Consider the following 21447-nt stretch of genomic DNA (forward strand, 5'->3'; position numbering starts at 1 on the left):
CAAATTTCTGTAACAAATGCTTCAGCTTTACCTTTTGTGCTGATGTGCCGGATTCCCCTATCATTGAGGATGGGGATATTTGTGGAACCTTCTCCTCCTGGAAGTGCTGTTCATCAAATAATTCCTTTTCTTCCTCACATTCCATCCACACAAGCTTGCTACCTCTTCGCTGCTTTTCCCCATACTTCTCCTTCCCTCTCGACCCTACCCTTGTGCTCAATGCCTTCTCTTCCCCTCTCTCCCCTGCCCTGTTCCAATTACCCTCCACCTTTAAACTCTGCTTAACCCAAATAATGCACTTGGTCTAGACTCTGCATACAACCCACGATATCAACCTTTTGAGAAGAAAATCTAAAACTCAATTACCTGTCTTGCATCTAAAACAGCCTGTTAATTTTGGCACATCTTTATCAGGAGCATAGCAGTGCTGAGATCATCAATTAACAAAGCTACACACACAAAAAGTAATTTCAAACAATTACAATTGGAACATTCAATGAACACTTTTCACTTACCTGCTTTCACCACAAACTTGATTCAGTAAACCAGTATGCTTTAAAAGAGCTGCAAGAACAAATCTTGAAGCTGTATCCAACAAGGTCTCATTGCCAAGAATTGCACTGTCCCAATCTGGAAAATATATTTTACCGTAATAAGTCTATTGATTAGACTTTAGCACAGACTCATCAGAGGAACATATGAATATTACATTCAAAATATTTAAAATTACATTCATTTTTGTTTTTTGTGATAAAGGTTGAGGAATGTTACTACTGTGAAATGGAACATTTTCCAAATTTATTACCTACTGTGAACGTGAAGCAGGATGCAGATGACTGAAGTACCAACCATACGTCCAAATATAACATTACATCAAAATCAGACAGTATGCTGTCTCCACCCAACAATGGGAACTTTCCTACTTGCTCTGTCAGCAATCGTTAAAGCCTCAGGGACTGATAATGTGTTGTAAACCCATTTACAGAAAGAAAGTGGGCAACAGTAAGACCAAGAAAGAGGGAGCAAGACTCAGCAAGAGTAAGCAGGTGAGAAAATGCAAGTGAGGGTTAACAAATATAGCTTGCTGCAGCACCTAGCTGCCCCATGCATACGTGTGCTATTTGGCATTAAGTTGTGGTTCAGTGGGTAGCACTACCACCTTGGAGTCAGAAGGTAGTGGACTCAAGCCCCACTCCAGACACTTGAGCACAAAAATCAAGGCTGACATGCCCGTTCATTACCAAAGTCGTGCTTCACTGTAGGTTATGCCATCTTTTGACTGAGATGTTAAACCAAGACCATTTCTGCCCACTCAAGTAAAAGATCCTGAGACACTATTTTGATCAAAAAGCAGGAGAGTTTCTCCTGCTTCATCAGAAAGCACTTCATTGGCTGTAATGTACTTTGGAACATCCGGTAGTTACGAAAGGTGCTATAAATTGCAATTTAAAAAAATACTTTTTGGCATCAATGACTCAAGCAACCCAAATAATAATTTGTAGACCAGATTTGTACTGAACCATTCATTCCAAGTACATTATTGATTTCAGTGGTGAGGTAGTAAAGCCATTTGTGTTTGTGTTGTGTCTATGATATTAGCAATAACAAACTAAACTAATCCAGTATCTGCAGCCTCCCCCCTCAGAGAGGTAAATAACAACTGGATGTCTATTGCAGCCTGTTTTTCTAAAACTTTTTGGTCTTGGTGTAAGCAATTCTGATTTCTTTAGATTATCAAGTTCAGTAATCGATTAAACTTCTCCATGTCACCACACCCTTAGTTTTGATTTCCAAGGAATCAAAATGCAGCTCAGTGCTTGAGGTTTGGCTTCAGGATGTCTTTGAACTTCTCCTCACTCCTTCCAAATCAGGGGCTGAAAAATTCCTATTTGGTTTCCTCCATGGCAATAGCACTATGATTACCCTGGTGAAAGAAATACTTAATTGTGACCAAGCTACTTTGGCCTTCTTAGATCTCTTCGAAGTATTCAGCTGGGCTCATTTCATCCTCTGTCAGCATTTTCTATAATGTCTTCTCTCAACTAGTTCTATCCCTACCTATCCAAATACTGACAGCAAATTCCCAGGAATGGTTTTCTTCTTTCTCCTCTGAAAGAGCCCAGTTTTTCACCCTTGTACCAATTTTCACTTAAATATTGCCCGGAGATGAAAACCATATGCATAGGATCCACTTTCAAAGGCATGCTGATAATAACAGATCTACCTCTCTTCCACCATCCTCAATTGGGAAATCATATCGAATGTTTGAGCTTAAAACTTAGAGTCAGAACTTCTTTCAACTGAACAACAAGCCAAACTATCCCATTCAGCTATTACCAGAAACTCCATATCATTACTGATTCCATTTGATTACCCAGGTGCTCACCAAGGCTCAAGCCAGAAGTTAAGAACCTCCACATCCTTGCCAGCTTGAGCTTCAAACCTCATTACTTCCATTATCAAGACCATCCATTTCCTTCTCTGCATCATCACACACCTTCTCCCCTTATCCATGCTTTGTTACCTCCGGATGAGATTTCTCCAATGCCTAACATGTGAGCCTCCCATGTTGATCTTGCTGGCCTCAAGCTCCAACTCAACAAAAGCTCTGGCAATGGCATTTTGTTCTGCATGGTTGTGATTACCAGATAACAGATCGCAAACCTTTATTGGTTCCAAGCTCACCAAGCATCAAATTCAAAATCATGGTCCTAATTCAGAGCCAAACCTGTCCTTTCCCAGCTCTGAAACCTCCTCTAGTTCCACTTTCTTCTCTATACCCTTTGGTCCTCAGACTCTCGCCTCTGTTCATCCCACCCTACTTTCATTCCACCATCAATGGATTGAGCTATCAGTTACCTCAGCCCTAGCCTTCTGGAATTCTGTCTCTAAACTTTTCTATCTCCCTACAAGTCTCCACCTTGCTACTTTTCAATGCCTCGTTAAAATAGAACTGAAAGCAGGCTTTTCTACATTTTGAACACATCTCCAACTGCACGCATCATTTCCTTCTGCTCCCTTGTCTTATGGTCTTATAGAAGTAGGCCATTCAGCCCACTGAGTCTGCTCCGCCATTCAATAAGATTATGGCTGATCAGATAATCCTCAAATCCACTTTCCTGCCTTTTCCCCATAACCATTGATTCCCTTGCTGATTAAAAATCTATCTCAGCCTTGAATATACTTAACGACTCAGCCTCTACAGACCTCTGCAGTAAAGAATTCCACAGATTCACTACCCTCAGAAGAAATTCCTCCTCTTTTGTCTTAAATGAGCGACACCTTAGTCTGAGATAATGCTTTCTGGTCCTAGACTCTCCCACAAGGGGAAACAATCTCTCAGCATCTACCCTGTCAAGCCCCCTAAGAATCGTATGTGTTTCAATAAGGTCGTCTCTCATTCTTCTAAACTCCAATGAGTACAGGCCCAACCTACTCAACCTCTCCTCATAAAAAAATCCCCCCATACCCAGGATCAACCTAGTGAACCTTCTCTGGACTACCTCCAATGCCAGTATATCTTTCTTTAGATAAGGGGACCAAAACAGTATTCTAGGTGTGGTATAACTAGTGCCTTGTATAGTTTTGGCAAGACTTCCCTAATTTTATACTCAATTCCCTTTGAAATAAAGGCCAACATTCCATTAGCCTTTCCTATTACTTGCTGAACTTGTATGTTAGCTTTTTGGGATTCGTGCATGAGGACCCCCAAATCTCTGTGCTGCAGCTTTCTGCAGTCTTTCTCCATTTAAATAATATTCAGCTCCTCTATTCTTCCTGCCAAAGTGCATAACCTCACATTTTCCCACAATCTATTCCATCTGCCACATTTTTGCCCACTCACTTAACCTGTCTAGACTGTTTGTCTCATCCTCAGCGTTTGCGTTCCCACTTATTTTTGTGTCATCCACAAACTTGGCGATAGTACATTCACTTCCCTCATCCAAGTCATTAATATATAATTTAAATAATTGTGGCCCCAGCACTGATCCCTGTGGCACTCCACTAGTTACAGGTTGCCATCCTGAAAATGGGCTCTTATCTTATTAAGTAGTCTTACTTCAGTATCTTAACAAATGCCTTTTGGAAATCCAAATATATTACATCTACTGGCTCCCCTTTATCTATCCTGCTAGTTACCTCCTCAAAGTATTGTAATAAATTTGTCAGGCATGATTTCCCCTTCATGAAGCCATGTTGACTCTATTTGATTATATTATGTATTTCTAAATGCTCCGCTATTACATTCTTTATAATAGACTCTTAACATTTTCCCAAAGATAGGTGTTAAGCTAACTGACCTATAGTTACCTATTCTTTTGTCTCCCTCCCTTTTTGCCAGTTTTCCAATCCTCTAGGACTTTTCCAGAATCTAAGGATTCTTGGAAGGTTACTACCAGTGCATCTACTATCTCTAACTATTTCCTTTAATATCCTAGGATGCAACCCATCAGGCCCAGGGGACTTATCGGCCTTTAGCTCCATTAGTTTCCCTGGTACTTTTTCAATAGTGATAGTTATTGTATTTATTTCCCTCCCACCTTCTGCCCTTGATTATTTAGTAGTTTTGGAATGCTATTGTGTCTTCTACCATGAAGACTGATGCAAAGTATTTATACAACTCCTCTGCCTGGTTCCCCATTATTATTTTCCCAGCTTCATCCTCTAAGGGGCCTATGTTCACTTTGGCCTCTCTCTTCCTTTTTATATATTTAAAGAAGCTTGTTTTCTCCATCTTTATATTACTTGCTAATTTACCCTTGAAATTTATTTTCTCCCTCTATTATTTTTTTGTCATCTTTTGTTGGTTCTTAAAACTTTTCCAATCCTCTGGCTTACCACTAACCTTTGCCATGTATGTCTTTTCTTTCAATTTGATACTATCCTTAACTTCCTTGGCTAACCATGGTTGGTTATCCCCTTCCTAGAATCCTTCTTCCTCACTGGGAACATTTTTGTTGTGAGCCATGAACTATTTTCTTAAACATCTGCCATTGTTCTTCAACCATCTTTTCTGCTAAACTCCTTTCCCATTCCACTCCAGCCAACTCTGCCCTCATTTCATTGCAATTACCCTTATTTAGGTTTAGCACAGCTATTTCTGACCCAAGTTTCTCACTCTCAAACTGAATGCTAAATTCTACCATGTTATGGTCATTGTTTCCTAGGGGATCTTTTACTCTGAGATCATTTATTAAACCTGCCTCATTACACATTACCAGATCCAAAATAGCCTGATCCCTGGTTGGATCCACAACACATTGTTCTAGGAAACTGTCCAGAATACACTATGAATTCTTGCTCATGGCTACTTCTGCCAATTAGATTTTCCCAATCTACATAAAGATTAAAGTCACCCATGATTAATCTACTGCCTTTTTTACATGCCCACATTATCTCCTGATTTATTCTCTGCCCTACAGTTTAGCCACTGTTAGGGGGCCTATAGACTACTCCCACCAGTGTCTTCTTCCCCTTGTTATTTCTTACCTCCACCCATATGGATTCCACATCTTCTGATCCAAGGTCATTTCTTGCTATCATACTTACGAAGCTACCCCACCACCTATTCCTTCCTGCCTGTCCTTTCAAAAAGTCACATACTCCTGAATATTTAGTTCCCAGCTTTGATCTCCTTGTAACCATGTCTCTGTAATGGCTATAAGTTCATACCCATTAACCTCTAATTGTGCCGTTAATTCATTTAGTTTGTTCTGAGTACTATATGCATTTAAGTAAAGAGCCATTAAATTTTGCCTTTTTACCATTTCCCCCCCCTCTGATCCTATTTACTGCTTTTTTTTTTGTTTGTACTTTCTGTCCCTTCCTGTCACACTCTGGGTATCATTACCTAAATACCTGCCCTGCATTGCTACCATATCCTTTTGCTTTGTAAGCCTACATATACCCTCTCCAGGATCCTACCCTCCTCTATTTAGCTTAAAGCCCTCTCTACAGCCCTAATTATTCGATTTGCCAGGGCACTGGTCCCAGCACAGTTCAAGTGAAGCCCATCCCACCGGAACAGCTCCCTTCTACCCCAGTACTGGTGCCAGTGCCCCACGAACTGAAATCCATTCCTCCCACAATAATCTTTGAGCCACACATTTAATGCCTTGACTTTATTTATCTTATGCCCGCTTGCCCGTAGCTCAGGTAGTAATCCCCGGATTACCACCTTGGAGGTTCTGCTTCGAATTTAGCTCCTAACTGTTCAAGTTCTTTCAGCAGAACCACCTTTCTAGTCCTATCAATGTTGTAGGTACCAACGTGGATGACGTCAACTGGGTCCCTCCCCTCCCACTCCAAGTTCCTCTCCAGCCCTGAGGAAGTGTCCTTAACCCTAGCACCGGGAAGGCAACACAACCTTCGGGACTCACGCTCACGGCTGCAGAGAACAGTATCTATCCCCCTAATTCTACTCTCCCCTACCACTACTATTTCCGCCCCCCAACTTGAATGTCCCCCTGTACCACGGTGCCGGGGTCAGTTCGCTCATCCTCCCTGCAGTCTCGCCCACACAGGTTGCAAAAGCCTCGTAACTGCTGGACAATTGCAGGGGCCGAGGCTCCTCGAATGCTATCCCCTGGGTCCCAATACCTGCCTCACCTGCAGTCACACCCTCCTGCCCCTGATCACAGACCAAAATTTGAATTACCTAATCTGGAGGGGTGTGACCACCTTCTGGAGCAAAGTGTCCAAGTAACTTTCCCCCTCCCTGATGTGACGCAATGTCTGCAGCTCAGAGTCCAGCTCCTCAACTCAGACCCAAATTCCTCGAGCTGCACTTACTACAGATGTGTTCGCTCTGGATCTGGGTCACCTACGTGTCTAGCAGCTCCCACATGCTGCAGGAGCAACACATCACCTACCCCGCCATCACTATCGTATTTAATTTAATTAATTAATTATTCTAGTATCCCTGCTCTTTACACTTTTTTGTATAATTTCTTTTTTTTAAACACCAGCATCGATCTTATACTTAGCAAGCTATTTATAAGAAAGAGAGAAAAAAAGACGAGAGGCCTAAACACAAACTAAAGACCTTGCTTTTAATTTAAAGACTAGGAATAGTCATCAATCCTACTCTGCAATCAGCTGCTTTCCCTGCACGTTATGGTTCGTGACGTCACTCCGCCACTGGTATCACTTCAGGTAGGCCTCTCGATCCACACCTTTTATCCTCTCCCACACACCTCTCGCTCAAAATATACTATTTTGAGCCTTAGGAATAGAATAAACCTTAATCACTTACCAGATGCTCACCAATTAACCAGCTTCTTCTCCTGTAGCAGAGCAAGAATCAATTTCTGGAGGCTGAAAATGTTTAGGCAAAAGCAACCAAACCTCTTTCCCTTCCTCTGCTTAACTCCCTGAAGTGCTCAACTCCGGCATGCTACTGTAAGTCGCACTCAAGTGTGAAGCACTTCAATCTTATATTAGAAAGCTACTATTATGGACATTATTATTCTCACTGCCAGTGCCTGTCAGATACAGATATGAGATACAGCTTGCATATTTAAATCAATTACAAACAAAAGTGTATGTAGCTATAGTTGGGAACAGGTCCACTTACCTTTGCTAACAGCATAGTCCTGCATTTTGAGCCAAAGAGCGTTGACAGGTTCTTTAGTAGAGCCCAAAGCCAGGTCAACAAGCATAATATTCTCTGAACCAAGGCTGTAGTCAAAAGGTTTCTGTTCTTCATTCCCAGACAATGCAACTTCCAGAAGAGAGCTCATGCATTTATCTGTATCACAAACAACTTTCTTTCACCATCTGTATATACATTTAGTCTTTAAACTTAATCTTTTCAAAAACTATGGTGAAATGATAATGCGTACAAATGGTATCTAACTCATTAGGAGCTTTGTCATCAGGATTAATTTGTCCCTAATGGCAAAAATATTTAATCCTCATCATAAAAACATTTACTGGTCTGGTTTATTTCCAACTTTTACAAGAACAGTTTGGAGTTGCTCCTGATTCATGCATGATGCATATCGAACACAATGTAAGGCTTAAATTTTTACAATTATCCTGATGTTTAAAATGCTGCATTTCCTCATTTTAAAATTACCCATTTTGTTGACATGAATCTTGTCTCTTAGAATATGACTTCAACAAACAGCTAGTGCCACCCATTTTCTCCCATGAGCATCCAATATTCACTTAGAATCACAATTTTACAATCATCATTCAACCCATCACATCTGCCATTTTCTGAATCTACTTTGTCCACTGCCTTTATATCACTATAATTTAAATGTTTTCTTTTTCCAATGTGCATCCACTTTCCCAGGAATCTAATTCTCAGGGTTTTGGCTGCACCACTGTTTCTGGTAGGGGGTTCCACAACCCATTAACCCTCTAACACAATAAAAATATTGTAACTTCTCCCTTTGTTGGTCTTTTCATTATCATCCTAAATTCAAGCCCTCCAATTACTGACTCACCAGACAAATCAAAACATTTTTTCCATTTGCTTCACCAAAACCATTATTAGTTCTCTCTCCTTTATTCTAATAAAAAGTAGCCTCATTTCTAACTAAAGCTGCTTATCCCTGATGTCCTGTTCCATAAGTTAACAGACAACAAAGTTGGGTCTTAATCTTATTGATGTTTCTACACCATAAAATTTGTTTAAATTAAGTCATTAAAAATACTTCATTCACCTTACAGTAGTTTTACTTTAATTGGCTGATAATGAACACTTACAAAATCCAGCTGAAAGCCCAATTGTTCCAGCACAATGCTCTCAATGTTAGACTGTGAGCATTGCTTTAGAGTGGAACGATAACATTTACTGTCTTAACTGTGTAAATAGACAGCTCTGTGCCCCTCAGTTTAGCTTTTCCCATTTTGTGTAGGACTAGCTTTTATTTACCTTATTGCGACTTTTAATTCACAACACTTCACAAGCGAAATGATTGGGAATTCCCAAAGTTAGGAGATGGAGGTGTGATGAGTTGTACTTTTGTCAGTGAAGTAAGGTTCCCATTTTACTCTAAGATAAAAGCAAAAAACTGCGGATGCTGGAAATCCACAACAAAAATAAAAATACCTGGAAAAACACAGCAGGTCTGGCAGCATTTGCGGAGAGGAACACAGTTAACGTTTCGAGTCCATATGAAGAGTCAAATGGACTCGAAACGTTAACTGTGTTCCTCTCCACAGATGCTGCCAGACCTGCTGAGTTTTTCCAGGTATTTTTATTTTTGTTTTCCCATGTTACTCTGTTGATGCAATTCCATTCACTTCAATCAAATTTGGCGTCACACCATGGAGTTAGGAGGCAATAATAAGGTACACAACTCCCATTGCAGGTTCGTAACAGCAACATTAGCTCAACTTTCTATAGGGGGATTACATAGTTTCTGCCCAAGAATAACATTATACCAATTCTTCATAATCTTCTCATTTGAGAAAAGGGCAGTAAGCAGACAGCAAACAAGTGGGTTTTTGGGTCAGTAACCAGGGCAGAGAGAGAAAAAAAAAGAGTGCGTGTGCATTTGTAACATTCTTAAAACATTTGTAACTTGTGAACCAATACCTCAAAAGAACTGCGACATTTTGATGGATTTTGAAGTTGGAAATCCATCAGGGACAACTGAGACAGAAGATTCAGCTGGCTCAAAACATTACTGAATTTGTGATCACTGTCCAACTGCTTCAGTACCAGCAGTGCAGGCTCTGAATCTTAACTTAGGAGGCACTAGAACTTCAGCTGAAGTTACAGCAGTTGGCATGCCATTCACCACTGCATTGTTAGATTCCACTGAAATGCTAAGCACAGGTGGCACAGCGACATCATCATATTAGGGAGCACACACATTGCTATGAAGTATCTTGATACTATAGTTTAGAAATTAACTCTATAATAAACCAATCTGAACACACTTCTACAAACCAAAAACAGCTTCTGCATTGAGGTGGTGGGGAAAAGTTACATTTCATTATACTTGCCAAAACTACCGAATGTCTAGGCACGTTGAAAATACCAAATGATTAATTTTACCTAGCTGGGGAAGATCCATTTCCAATCCATTGCTGAAGAGAGGCGTTTTTAGCCAATGAGTTGTATCTTGTTCCTCAGATGACGTAGGTGGGCCCTGCAGCATTCCACCAAGGCAACGGCCCACAAGAAGTGCAACAGTTCTTTCCAGATCCACAAGCCACACCCAAGGCTGAGCAGGCTGAGGTATAGCCAAATCATCAGGGTCAGCACTTTCAAGAGTACCTAACAGTACAGGTCCCAAAAAAGTAGTTAAGAGCACTTCAGAGAACATGACCACAGTCTTCCTTTAATCTCTCAAATTGCAGGATTTAAGTTACAAATGGAGATCTCTACTCTTTTGTTTCCTCTCAATTGCCTCGCATTATCATAAGAGCTATCGCACTACAGTTAACCTCCAGGGATACAATGTTATTAGGTTATAACATTAAAAATGATGCAAGTGCCTGAGCACGCCTCTTACCATGCAGTGGCCATTGCAGCTCCTGCTCCTCTAAAAGTGCCGCAGCTGGTAAAAGTCGGTTTAAGCGATCCAAGGATGGCAGTAAATCCAGTAGGTGGCTCAGCAATGGTCTCGCCACAGAGACAGGCAGTAACAGGAGAGAGTTAATGATCTGACAGAGCATGCTCCCTGCTGCTGATCCATACAAGACACCTGCAAGGAAAACAATTCTGCGTAGGTATGTGGAAGAATTTTTTTTTTAATATACAGTTGTATCCAAATCAGAAATATCTAAGTGTTTTATCTTAATAGTAACGCTGTGGGTTACATACAACAAATTAAACACTTGGGGGAAAAAAAATGCAGAGAATGAAACATTTAGTTTCTGGAAACTGGATTTACTATTTTCCCCCCATCCCAATTTAAATTTTGCCACTTTACACCTTTTCCACTCAATTTTCCAGCTGAACAGCCATGGGGGCCCATACGCAGTATCCACGTGAAGCTGAAACAGAAGCTGCAGCTCAGACTGATTAAATTGGACGACTCACTCTTCTGGTTTTGGACATCTGTGAACAGTTCTATACACAGGCTCTGGGCGGAACAGAATTAAACCTCTGGTGGTAAAAAAAAATACACTGGAGGTGAAAAGACATGGGGAATTAGAATGCTCCAATGAGAGGAATATCATTCAGAAATCTGCAGAGAACCAGCAACTATGGGGCAATGGGTGGAGTAGGGTTTAACATTTAGAAAACGTATACTGTATTGGGACCAAGAACAGAAAATGGAACTACACAATGAAAGTTACATGATTGAAACAAGGGTGGGGACAGAAATAATTTGGTTTGACGACTGACTAAAAGAACACCTAGAATAATAAAAGGTTGGTTCAGTAAATACATTCAAGAAGATGGTGACCAAGAACTGATGAAGACAAGTGATCTGAGCAGGTCCAAAGGATCACTTGATAGAGGTTTTTAAGATTATGAAAGGATCTGAAAGGGGAGGCAGGAATGTTTCCACTTGTAGGTGAGGTCAGAATTGGGACCATGAACGTCAGATAGTCATTAATAAATCCAATAGGGAATTCAGGAGAAACATTTTTATCCAGGGTGGTTAGAACGTGGAATTAACTACCACGGGGAGTGGTTAATTCAAAAGCCATTGATGCATTTAAGGGGAAACATATGACGGATAAAGGAATAGAAGGTTAAACTGATAGGACGAGATGTAGGAGGTTGGGAGGAGTCCTATGTGGCATAGAAACACCAGCACCTGTATTACCTCTTAAAAATTAAGCCAATAAAATTGTTAATTGTTTGAAATAAAGTAAAAGCAAACAAGCCGCCAATACCTTGAAGCTTGTCCCTGACACTCCCATTCCAGGAGCTTTCTTTCAGCAGTGTTGCAGAACGGGAATAAATTTCAGTCGCGTGAGGCAGTAAGAGCTGTAGATGTTTGTGTAATAAAGCTACGCTGCTGGAGCTCTAAACAAAACGACAAATTGTTAAGTTTACCAACGAAGATCAACAGAAAATAAATCTCAAATCTACATTTCCCCAAGTAAAGCCTAACATGCATACCTCACTGACACTGTTGGTGTGGCAATATGCCAGCAGCTGCTTCTGTAGCGAGCACAGCAGTTCATGCAAGTGAGCTGGTTGGCTGTTTTCAGCTGATGATGTCCCCGAAAGCTCCTTGTCACTATTTTTTTCCAGTTCTCCAAAAGCCTGATCCTATTTAGAGTAAATATAGTACAACAAAGATAAATAAGACTTAACATAATTAACAAGTATTAATGAAATTTAACTACATAAAATAGAATGGGAGAACTTCTAACTGTGGGAAATAAACACTGGGATACTGTACTTTAGGAGCACATGTCCTCTTGATGTAGGGCCTTCTTATGGATAATGATGAACTATGCTCGTTAAAACAAAATGTTCGTGTTTTCTTTAACTTAAATTTTGTAACTCAAATTTCTCATCAAGCATGCTAAGTCATAGAACTGTCCATTCTTTGATTCAACCTCTTTCAATTTATATTGATTAAAATTCAATACATTTACACAGAAATTAAGAAAATAAATCATGCGAAGTGATCATTTAACTGAAAGGGCCCAGGGCTTCATTCCCATTTCCATAATATACAAGAGCAAGCCCACATTACCAACAAGAATAATTTTAGAAGCAACGCTCCCTTTAAGACGCTTGACGATAATCAGTCTCATTCCCTATGAATTTCCCTCCCACAAAGGATTAAAAATAAAATCAATTTTCCTCCGGGTCATCATTTAAGGCCAAGCATCAGTTAAGGCCAAGCATATCAAGGATATATTTCGCATAAAAGCAAGAATTTAGCCTAAAATAGTTGCTTACAGTGGTATTGAATTCAGTCAATATACTTGCAGATAGAAAGCTCCTTACAGTATAGAATCCCAAGTTCCTTAGCAGGGTCTTCATCAAGATTTCTGCTAGATGCGTATCGGGATGACTGGATTGGGAGCTGAATGAGGAATCAGGGAAGTTGCTGTAATTTGGACCTGTAGAGGAGGCTTCAACATCAGGAGGAGAGCTATAACCCAGCAAAGAAGCTACATGGGTGTGGTCTTGTAGGCTAGTGAGAATAATATCCAACTGCATCCTCTGAAAAAAAAAAGTGATATTAACATCATACCAATGCACAGCTACTATACATTTGAACATTTTCAATTAGTCTCAATGTTCAATGTCAGCATTTGTATAGATTATATATTTTCTGTGTTACAGCCAGTTACTAGGCAGATTAAATTTATCATTGCAAATTCCAGATACATTAGTTGGAAAATTGAATATTTGTGTAATTTTGGTAATTTACTGTTTGCAGCGTTTTGGAAATAACTTTTATTTATACATCTTTAATGTACTAAAATAGCCCAAGACGCTTCACAGCACAGGAGCCATATCAAACAAAATTTGACATTGAGCCACGTACGGTCATATTTGGGCAGATGATCAAAAGCTTTTTCAAGGTAGGCTTTTATGGAGAATCTTAAAAGAAGAAAGCAAGGCGGAGATATTTAGGGAAGGAATTCCAAAGCTTAAGGCCTCAGCAGCTGAAGTCATGATCACCAATGGTAGAACGATTAAAATTGGAAACGCTCAAGAGGCCAGAATTAGATGAGCACAGATATCTCAAAAGGTTGTTGGAGCTGGTGGAGATTAAAGAGAAAGGAGGGGCGAGGTCATGGATGGAGGGATTTAAAAACAAGGATTAAGAATTTTAAAGTTGACATGTTGCTGAACTGCGAGCACAGGGTGATGGGTGTACAGAACTTGGTGTGAGTAAGGATGTGGGCAATAGTTTGGATAACCTCAAGTTTACACAGGGTAAAACATGGGAGGCTGGCCAGGAATACTGTGGACGAGTCAAGTTAGAGGTAGCAAAGGCAGATGAGCTGAGGCAAGGATGAAGTCAGCCAATGTTAGAGGTGGAACGAAAACAGAAAATGCTGTAAAAACTCAGCAGGTCTAACAGCACCGGTGAAGAAAGAAACAGAGTTAACATTTCAAGTCCATATGACCCTTCTTCCAGCTCTGAAGAAGGGTCATATGGACTCGAAACGTTAACTTTGTTTCTCTCTCCACAGATACCATTAGACCTGCTGAGTTTTTCCAGCATTTTCTGTTTTTGTTTCAGATTTCCAGCATCCACAGTATTTTGCTTTCATCTTAGTCTTATGGAGGTGGAAATAGGCAGCCTGACCGATGGTGCAAATATGTGGTCAGAAGCTCATCTTAGGTTTACAGATGACACAAAGACTGTGAGTAGCTTCAAACAAGTGCCAGAGAAGGGGATAAAGTCAGTGGCTAGGGAACAGTTTGTGGCAGGGACTGAGTCTTCCCAATATTTTACTGGGACAAATTTTTGCTCATTCAATAGTAGATGTTACACAAGCAGTAGACAATTTATTGACAGTGGAGGGGTTGACAGAGGTGATGGTGAGGTCGGGTTGGGTGTCGTCAGTGTACATGTGGAAATTGACGTATTTTAATATTCATAATTATTTTCTATATTCCAGAAAACAGAAAAAGATTTGAAAACTGATCACGAAGTTTCAGAATAACCCAATTTCAAAATAACTTTAGATGTATCTTATCCAAAGTACCGTCATGTTCCAGTGCTTCAAGTATCTGACACAAGATCAGGTTGATACTAAGAGAAAATAAAAGGATTGAACTGATAGCATATTTTTAAAAAGTGGATATTTTTCAATGTTAATTGAGTCTAGAACTCAATGTGAAAATAAGTATATGGGAAAAATAATCTGACTAACTAATAACCAGAAAGGAAACTCTAGTTTTCTTTTTAAGTAATGTGAAACTTAATTTGATGTGCAAGTGATGCATTAGAAAATTAAATCCATTAACTGGAAGCAACCCCTAGAACTGTTCTTTTGAGTATATCTGGACCTCACAGCATGTAAATATGGACGATCCTGGAGAGAGAATCTGAAAATTTGAGTTGATGCATGCATGAACACGTTAGAAAATACAGCTTGTAAGTTAATGCACTGGGGAAGTACAAACAAAGGTGAGGAATACACAATAAATGTAGGACTCTGAGAAGTGTAGAGAAACAGAGGGACTTCAGTGTATGCCCAGGGATTCCTGAAGTTAGCAAGATGCTTTCTATTATTGGCTAAATCAATGAATATGTGGTGCAGAGAGGTAATGTTGAAACTGCATAAAACACTAGTTTTATCGTAGCTAGAATACTGCATGTGGTTCTTGTCACCACATTACAAGAAGAATGTGATTGCACTGGAGAGGAAATTTACAGGGTGTTGCCAGGAATGCAGAATGTTAGCTATTACGAAGGATTGGGTGTGCTGGGGTTGTTTTCTTTGAGACAGGGAAGGCTGAGGGGAGATTTAATTCAGGTGTATAAAATTGAGGGGCCTAGATACGAGTGAATCAGAAAGACCCATGACCATTAGCAGGAGGTAAATAGCCAGAGAGCATAGATTTAAAGTAAATCGGCAGAAAGATTAGAGGAGAGTTGAGGAGTAATTTTTTTCACCCAGGGGGCTGTGGGGTCTGGAACCTACTGCCTGAAAAGGATGGTAGAGGCAGAAGCCCCAAATGCATTTGAAAACAAATACTTGGAGATGCACTTGAGATGTCATAAATTCCAGGGCTACAGACCAAGAGCTAGAAGGTGGGATTAGGCTGGGTAACTCTTTTAACCAGGTAGGACACAATCTGCTGAATGGCCTCCTTTTGTGCTGCAATTTTGTGTGTTTTTGATTGAATAAGGTCTCTGCAAAATCCAAAAAATGTTTTTACTTGTCCTTTTGTTAAGCTTTCCCATCTATCAGGGCCCTGTGGAAGTAGAGAGTGTAGCAGCTCCATTCTCTCTCGCAGTGGTGGAAGTAACATTGTAGCGCCCACAGACAATGTCTCTATAACAGCCTGAAACAGCAAGAAGAAAAAAACAAGTCTATTATATAGCATTATAGGTACATGTTTCTGAATAATGACAATCTTAATCATCTTTTACACTCAAAATCACCAACACAACAGTTTTATAGGCAACAGGCGCCACTTTTATTTTCAAAACTGATTTTGAAATGATAATGCTCAGTTATTACAAAAGGCACTGGAAGCTGATTCAGCTGTTCCTTCAGTCAGGAAACCACAAAGTGCAGTGTGCTAGAGGTTAGTTGTCTTATCATTCACACTTAAACACAACTTCCTGATTACATAGAGACTTACTGCAAGACACTCCAATGCCAAGATGCCAGAAACTCTGAACATCATCAAAATGAATAGGGTCAACTTATTGGGCTTCCTTCGCAGAGGTACATTGCTGCATTCTGACTAGATGACACTATCCTAAACTGTCTACCTTGAAAATAAACCAAATGTGTTAACCAAGCTGTTCAGGATACAATCTACTCTTCAGCACTGAGTTGTAAATTGCTCAGTAGTATAGACACCTGCTGGATGCTTTCCAGGTGATAGTTAGATCAGGCATCTTAAAGCATTAGGTGATTATTTACAGGCGTGCATTTCCAGCCCACAGAGGGGGAGGGGCAAAGAGAGAGAAACCAAATTCAAGCAAGTAAAACAGGAGGTAAATAAGACAAATGACCAGTTAATATGATTTGGTCATATTGTTTGGAGAACATTGTTGGTTAGGACATAGTTTTTCAAAAATTCTATGGGATCTTTTATATTCATATGAGCAGGGAGTCAAAGCTCAGCTTAACGTTTCATCCAAATGCCAGCACCTCCAATAATGCAGTACCATCCTGCTGCTGCTGTGATCAAGCATGAAACTGTGACACCCTGTCCCATAACCCTTTTTCTCGATGCTTATAGTGACGGAGAACAACATACAGGCAAGGGAGAGACAATCCACAAGTCTTTGTAGCTGAATTTCCATGTGGATGACTAATGCAGCATCATCAGCATCAAGGGTTGTAGATAAACTTCTTCCACATCTGCAGGGAGGGAAATGGTCAGGAGCATGGAAAAGGTCAATGAACCAAATTGGGACTTGGACACAACCATTTCACTTCATTCTTCACTCTCAAACGGTCAGAAGTGGAGCCGTCAAACCGTATAGTACATTGCATATCGTCGTGAAACAAGCGGAGGATAAGGAGCTACGGTGGACTGCCATTTCTCTCCTAAATCTTGTAGAGTCCTACTCTGCTGACTGTGTTTAATGCTTTTGTGAAATCTCACAAAAGCAAAGTAGAGGTATACCCCGTTCCCTACACTTCTCTTGTAGCTGGCGTATGGGGAAGATCATGCCCCACTGTAGATCTGCCGGTATGGTTACCAGACTGTTCTTCTGGATGGGCTCAGTCTGCAAAGCTGGAGTCTTTCCAGCAGGATCCTAGCAAAAGCCTTCCCAGTGAAGCTGAAGAGTGAGGTGCTCCTGTAGAAGTTTCAGTCTTCTCTTGTCACCTTTGTTTTTGTGTAACATGATGAATCTTGCATTACACATGCCGTGTGGAATGGATCTGCTGGAATTCCACCCTGGCTGACTGCTTGTTTGCTAAGACATCAATGACCTTTTCAAGTTGAAGTTCAAGTGATGAAGGTTGTGTGTTTAATTCAACCATGACAAAAAGTGTCAGAGGCCATCAAGCGCAGTCTGGGAGATGGCCGTCTCACTGGAGCACAGCTCACAATAGTGTCCAACCCAGCCGGACATCTAATTGCTTCCACTGGAAATGTTTAGCAAATTCTGCCTGCCAGTCTACTGTGACACACAATTTGACTCGATGCAGAACTGGACACACGCATGGGGAAAGCAGCTACTGCCTTTGGAAGACTCATGAAATGTGCCTGGAACAACAACAACAACAACAACCACCTCACCGTTAGGACCAAGGTGCTGGTTTATGAGGCCTGTGTTCTCAACACCCTATTATGTGGCTGTGAAACATGGACGACTTACAGCTATCAAGGAAGATCATCAATTTTCATCTTTGATGCCTACATTCTTGGCCTCTCATGGAAGGACAAAATCACGAATGCAATAGTCTTCTCAAAGGCAAATCTCTCAAGTATGCTGGCACTCATGAAGCAGAGGTAACTTCACTGGTTCGAGCATGTTCGCAGGATGTAAGGTGGACACATTCCAAAGGGTATACTGTAGGGAGAAGTACCCAGAGCATCAGTATGATGCCCAAATCTCTGCTTCAAGATGCTGAAAAGCATGACATGAAGGCCCCAAGCATCGATTTTCACATCTGGGACATAGTAGTCAACAGAAGGAATTGGCAACATTACCCATGGGCCAGCATGCAACGCCATGACAATCAGTGGCTACAGCAGCTTATCAACAGGTACCACTGTTTTTTTTATTCATTCACGGGATGTGGGCATCACTGGCTAAGCCAGCATTTATTGCCCCTCCCTAACTGCCCTAGAGAAAGCGGTGGTGAGCTGCCTTCTTGAACTGCTGCTGTCCACATGGTGTAGGTACACACAGTACCTACTGTCAAAACAACAACCCGTAGCACCTGATAATGCAGCACTTGAGGCAGGACCTGCCTCTCACGGATTGGTCTCTTTAGCCATCAGCAAAAGTGCACCTTGTGAAACTATCCCACTGCCAGTGGATTTGTTGCATGTTCATCATCTCACACCGATGGAAGGATGCCACAACGAGATTAAGCTGTTGCCCCAAATCCAAGTATCTCAACAGCTCTATAATTAAAGGCTATTTAATCTATCAGGCAATTAGCAATTCAAATATGAAAGAATGACAGTGAAATAACTCACCTCTTGGATTTCATCTGGTACAGAAGAATCCATTAACCTGAACAACAGATTTCGCAGTGGCCTGGCCTGTCTCCCAAGGATGCTGGTGGCCACACCCCCAGCTAGAGCTAGTGCCAGATGGTTAGACAGCAGCTTGAGACAAAGCTTAAGAAAATTATGATGTTCCCTGTTAAAAGGATAAGATTAATAAAAACTTTATTTAAATCTGAATTCCAGAAGAGTTATTTGGTGATCATAAAACCAACAATATCAACACAGCTTGACAATATCTAACAGAATACTTGGTGTTCAAGCAAATCCACTAACTTAACTAATTATGAAAAACATACCAACGGATTTATACAATCTTCCAAACTCAAGTTTTCAAAATAATTAGTGTAGTTACAGACAAACTAACCCAAATATTATTTTCCAAACATGTAACCCCTTTTGTGATTACTAAGATATGTCTATGTATATTTAATGATTTGGCTTGAAATTGCTTTGGCTAACATCTTTGTTATAATAGTGGAAGGTTTATATGAAAACAGTTTAATTCTTCCACTAAAGTAGTGGATAATGAAACTTTACGAAAAATTTGAGTACTTGCACATTAATGTTGTACAATATCATTTCTAGGGCTAATTTCTCCTTTGCCTGCATGAATAGAGGGCAAGGTAACAGTGACTTCACCAAACCTTCGCAACTACAAACAATAAACTTGAACTAAATGAGTTGAGTCAACGGTTTGATTAATTGAAAGAACAATCTTATCGACAATTCTAAATAAATTATATGCTTCTGTTGCACAAGATAAGCCCAATCCTATTAAGCTGAAGGCTGCACAAATAGCTGACTAGGTGTACTTAAGTTATAACAGTGTGCAGTAAAGTGAATAAATATTTAAAGTACATCAAGTGTGACACTGATAACATTCTGCTTAGGCCATCAGCTTGGTCAGTGCAGATTTCTTAAATCTCAGTATTATGAATGTTTGCTTGAGAACCAAACAGCAAGAGCAGGAACTCAAATCTAACCTGCTATACAAGATCTTACAGTGTCAATAGTCTTTACACCTCAGTAATTGCAACTCACCAGACCTTACAACAGCCAATCCTACCTGGATGACGGGAAAGGGAGAGGTGGAACTTCACTGTTGATTCCATCACAGTACCATTCAAGAAATGATCTTAGGTGAGAAAAAGTGCTTTCTTCTAAATCCACACAGTAAGGTCTGTGCCAAGCCACAACTTGTCTGTCATAACAAAACAGATGGACAGCTGAAAAATCTGTCAAAACAGCAATTTGTCTAAAATACTGTGGAAACAATTTTTGTTTTATTTTCTAACCTGTCTCTGGGCAATGCTGTCCAAGCTAGGCTGTGGGAAGTTCCAGCAGAAATCTGCTGACATGCTACTCCATCCAAAGCAATCACTTTTTTGGGTTTGGTGATTGGACCAGTTGAGTTTCCCTGACCACACTGTCCCATAGAATTATTGCCCCAAGCATATACCTCATTATCTAGAATTAAAATAAGAAAGCATAGTTTTATGATAAATAGGTTACATCTAAATCAACATATTTTTTATCTTTAAATGGCAACATTAAGCAAATCAGAAGAAATGTCAACATAATGATGCAAAGCAAGAACAAACAAAGTTGCATATATATATCGCTCTAATCTCAGGACACAAGTCAGAGCAGCAAATGATAGGTTAAAAGAAAGAAATATTTGCATTTATATAGCATTTTTCACGCCATCCGACATCCCAAAAGCGCTTTATTCAGTCAATGAAATGCTTTTAAAGTGTAGTCCTTGTTGTAATGTAGCAGCCAATATCCACACATCAAACTCCCACAAACTGTAATGTGATAATGACCAGATAATTTTTTTGAGATGTTGATTGATGGATAAATATTGGTCAGGGTACCAGAGGTGATTTCCCTGTTCTTTAAAATTGTGCTATGGATCTTTTACATTCACCTAAACAGGCAGATGTGGCCTTGGTTTGGTCTCAGATGGCACCTCCGACAATGCCACACTCCTTCAGTACCACATGTCAGCTTTGATTTTTGTGCTCAAGCCCTGGAATGGAACTTGAACTCGGAACCGTGTGACTCAAGAGGCGAGAGTGCTATCAACTGAGCCATGACTGACACTTGGGTATGGAAACGTAGATGCTCAATTTCCAATTTGCACAAGTAATGAGATATGACTGTTTTTGGGAACATTGGTTTAGGGGAAAAGCTTGGCCAGGGCACCAGGACAACTCCCAGTTCCTCCAAAATTTTTCTTTTTTTTAAAAAAATGTGTTCATAGGGTATGGGCACCTCAGGCAAGGCCAGCATTCATAGCCCCACCCCAACTATCCTCAAGAAGGTGCTGCTGAGCCACCTTCTTGAACCACTGCAGTCTGTGTGGTGTAAGTACACCCATGGTGTTTGTAGGGAGACAGTTCTAGGATTTTGGCCCATCAACTGTGAAGGAATGGTGATATGTTTCCAAGTCAGGGTGGTGTGTGGCTTGGAGGGGAACATGCCTCCTGCCCTTGATCTTCTAGGTGATAGATAAAGTTTGAGGGTTTGGGAAGTGCTGTCGAAGGAGCCGTGGCAGGTTGTTGCAGTGCAACTTGTAAAAGGTGTGACTCTGAGTCGTTTGGTAATACAGAACTTGAATATTGCTGGAAAAAAAAGAGATATGTTGTTGAAGTTTTTGGTCTTGC

General features: G+C 40.4%; 1 protein-coding gene across 9 annotated transcripts in view; it reads right to left on the reverse strand.

Moving 5' to 3' along the window:
- herc1 (HECT and RLD domain containing E3 ubiquitin protein ligase family member 1) overlaps positions 1 to 21447 on the reverse strand; it is a 228449-nt gene that overhangs the window by 140219 nt on the left and 66783 nt on the right. For all 9 annotated transcript variants that reach the window (XM_078532511.1, XM_078532510.1, XM_078532507.1 and 6 more), the window contains exons 11-21: positions 20074 to 20245; positions 19845 to 19979; positions 18746 to 18911; positions 15788 to 15913; positions 12887 to 13105; positions 12044 to 12196; positions 11815 to 11947; positions 10479 to 10670; positions 10019 to 10240; positions 7577 to 7750; positions 516 to 630 (exon numbers count right to left, since the gene is read on the reverse strand). In XM_078532511.1, the coding sequence (XP_078388637.1) occupies positions 516 to 630; positions 7577 to 7750; positions 10019 to 10240; positions 10479 to 10670; positions 11815 to 11947; positions 12044 to 12196; positions 12887 to 13105; positions 15788 to 15913; positions 18746 to 18911; positions 19845 to 19979; positions 20074 to 20245 (1807 nt within the window). The remainder of the gene's footprint in view (positions 1 to 515; positions 631 to 7576; positions 7751 to 10018; positions 10241 to 10478; positions 10671 to 11814; positions 11948 to 12043; positions 12197 to 12886; positions 13106 to 15787; positions 15914 to 18745; positions 18912 to 19844; positions 19980 to 20073; positions 20246 to 21447) is intronic.

This window comes from Cetorhinus maximus, chromosome 30 (assembly GCF_964194155.1).
Source record: "Cetorhinus maximus chromosome 30, sCetMax3.hap1.1, whole genome shotgun sequence".
NCBI classification, from domain to species: Eukaryota; Metazoa; Chordata; class Chondrichthyes; order Lamniformes; family Cetorhinidae; genus Cetorhinus; species Cetorhinus maximus.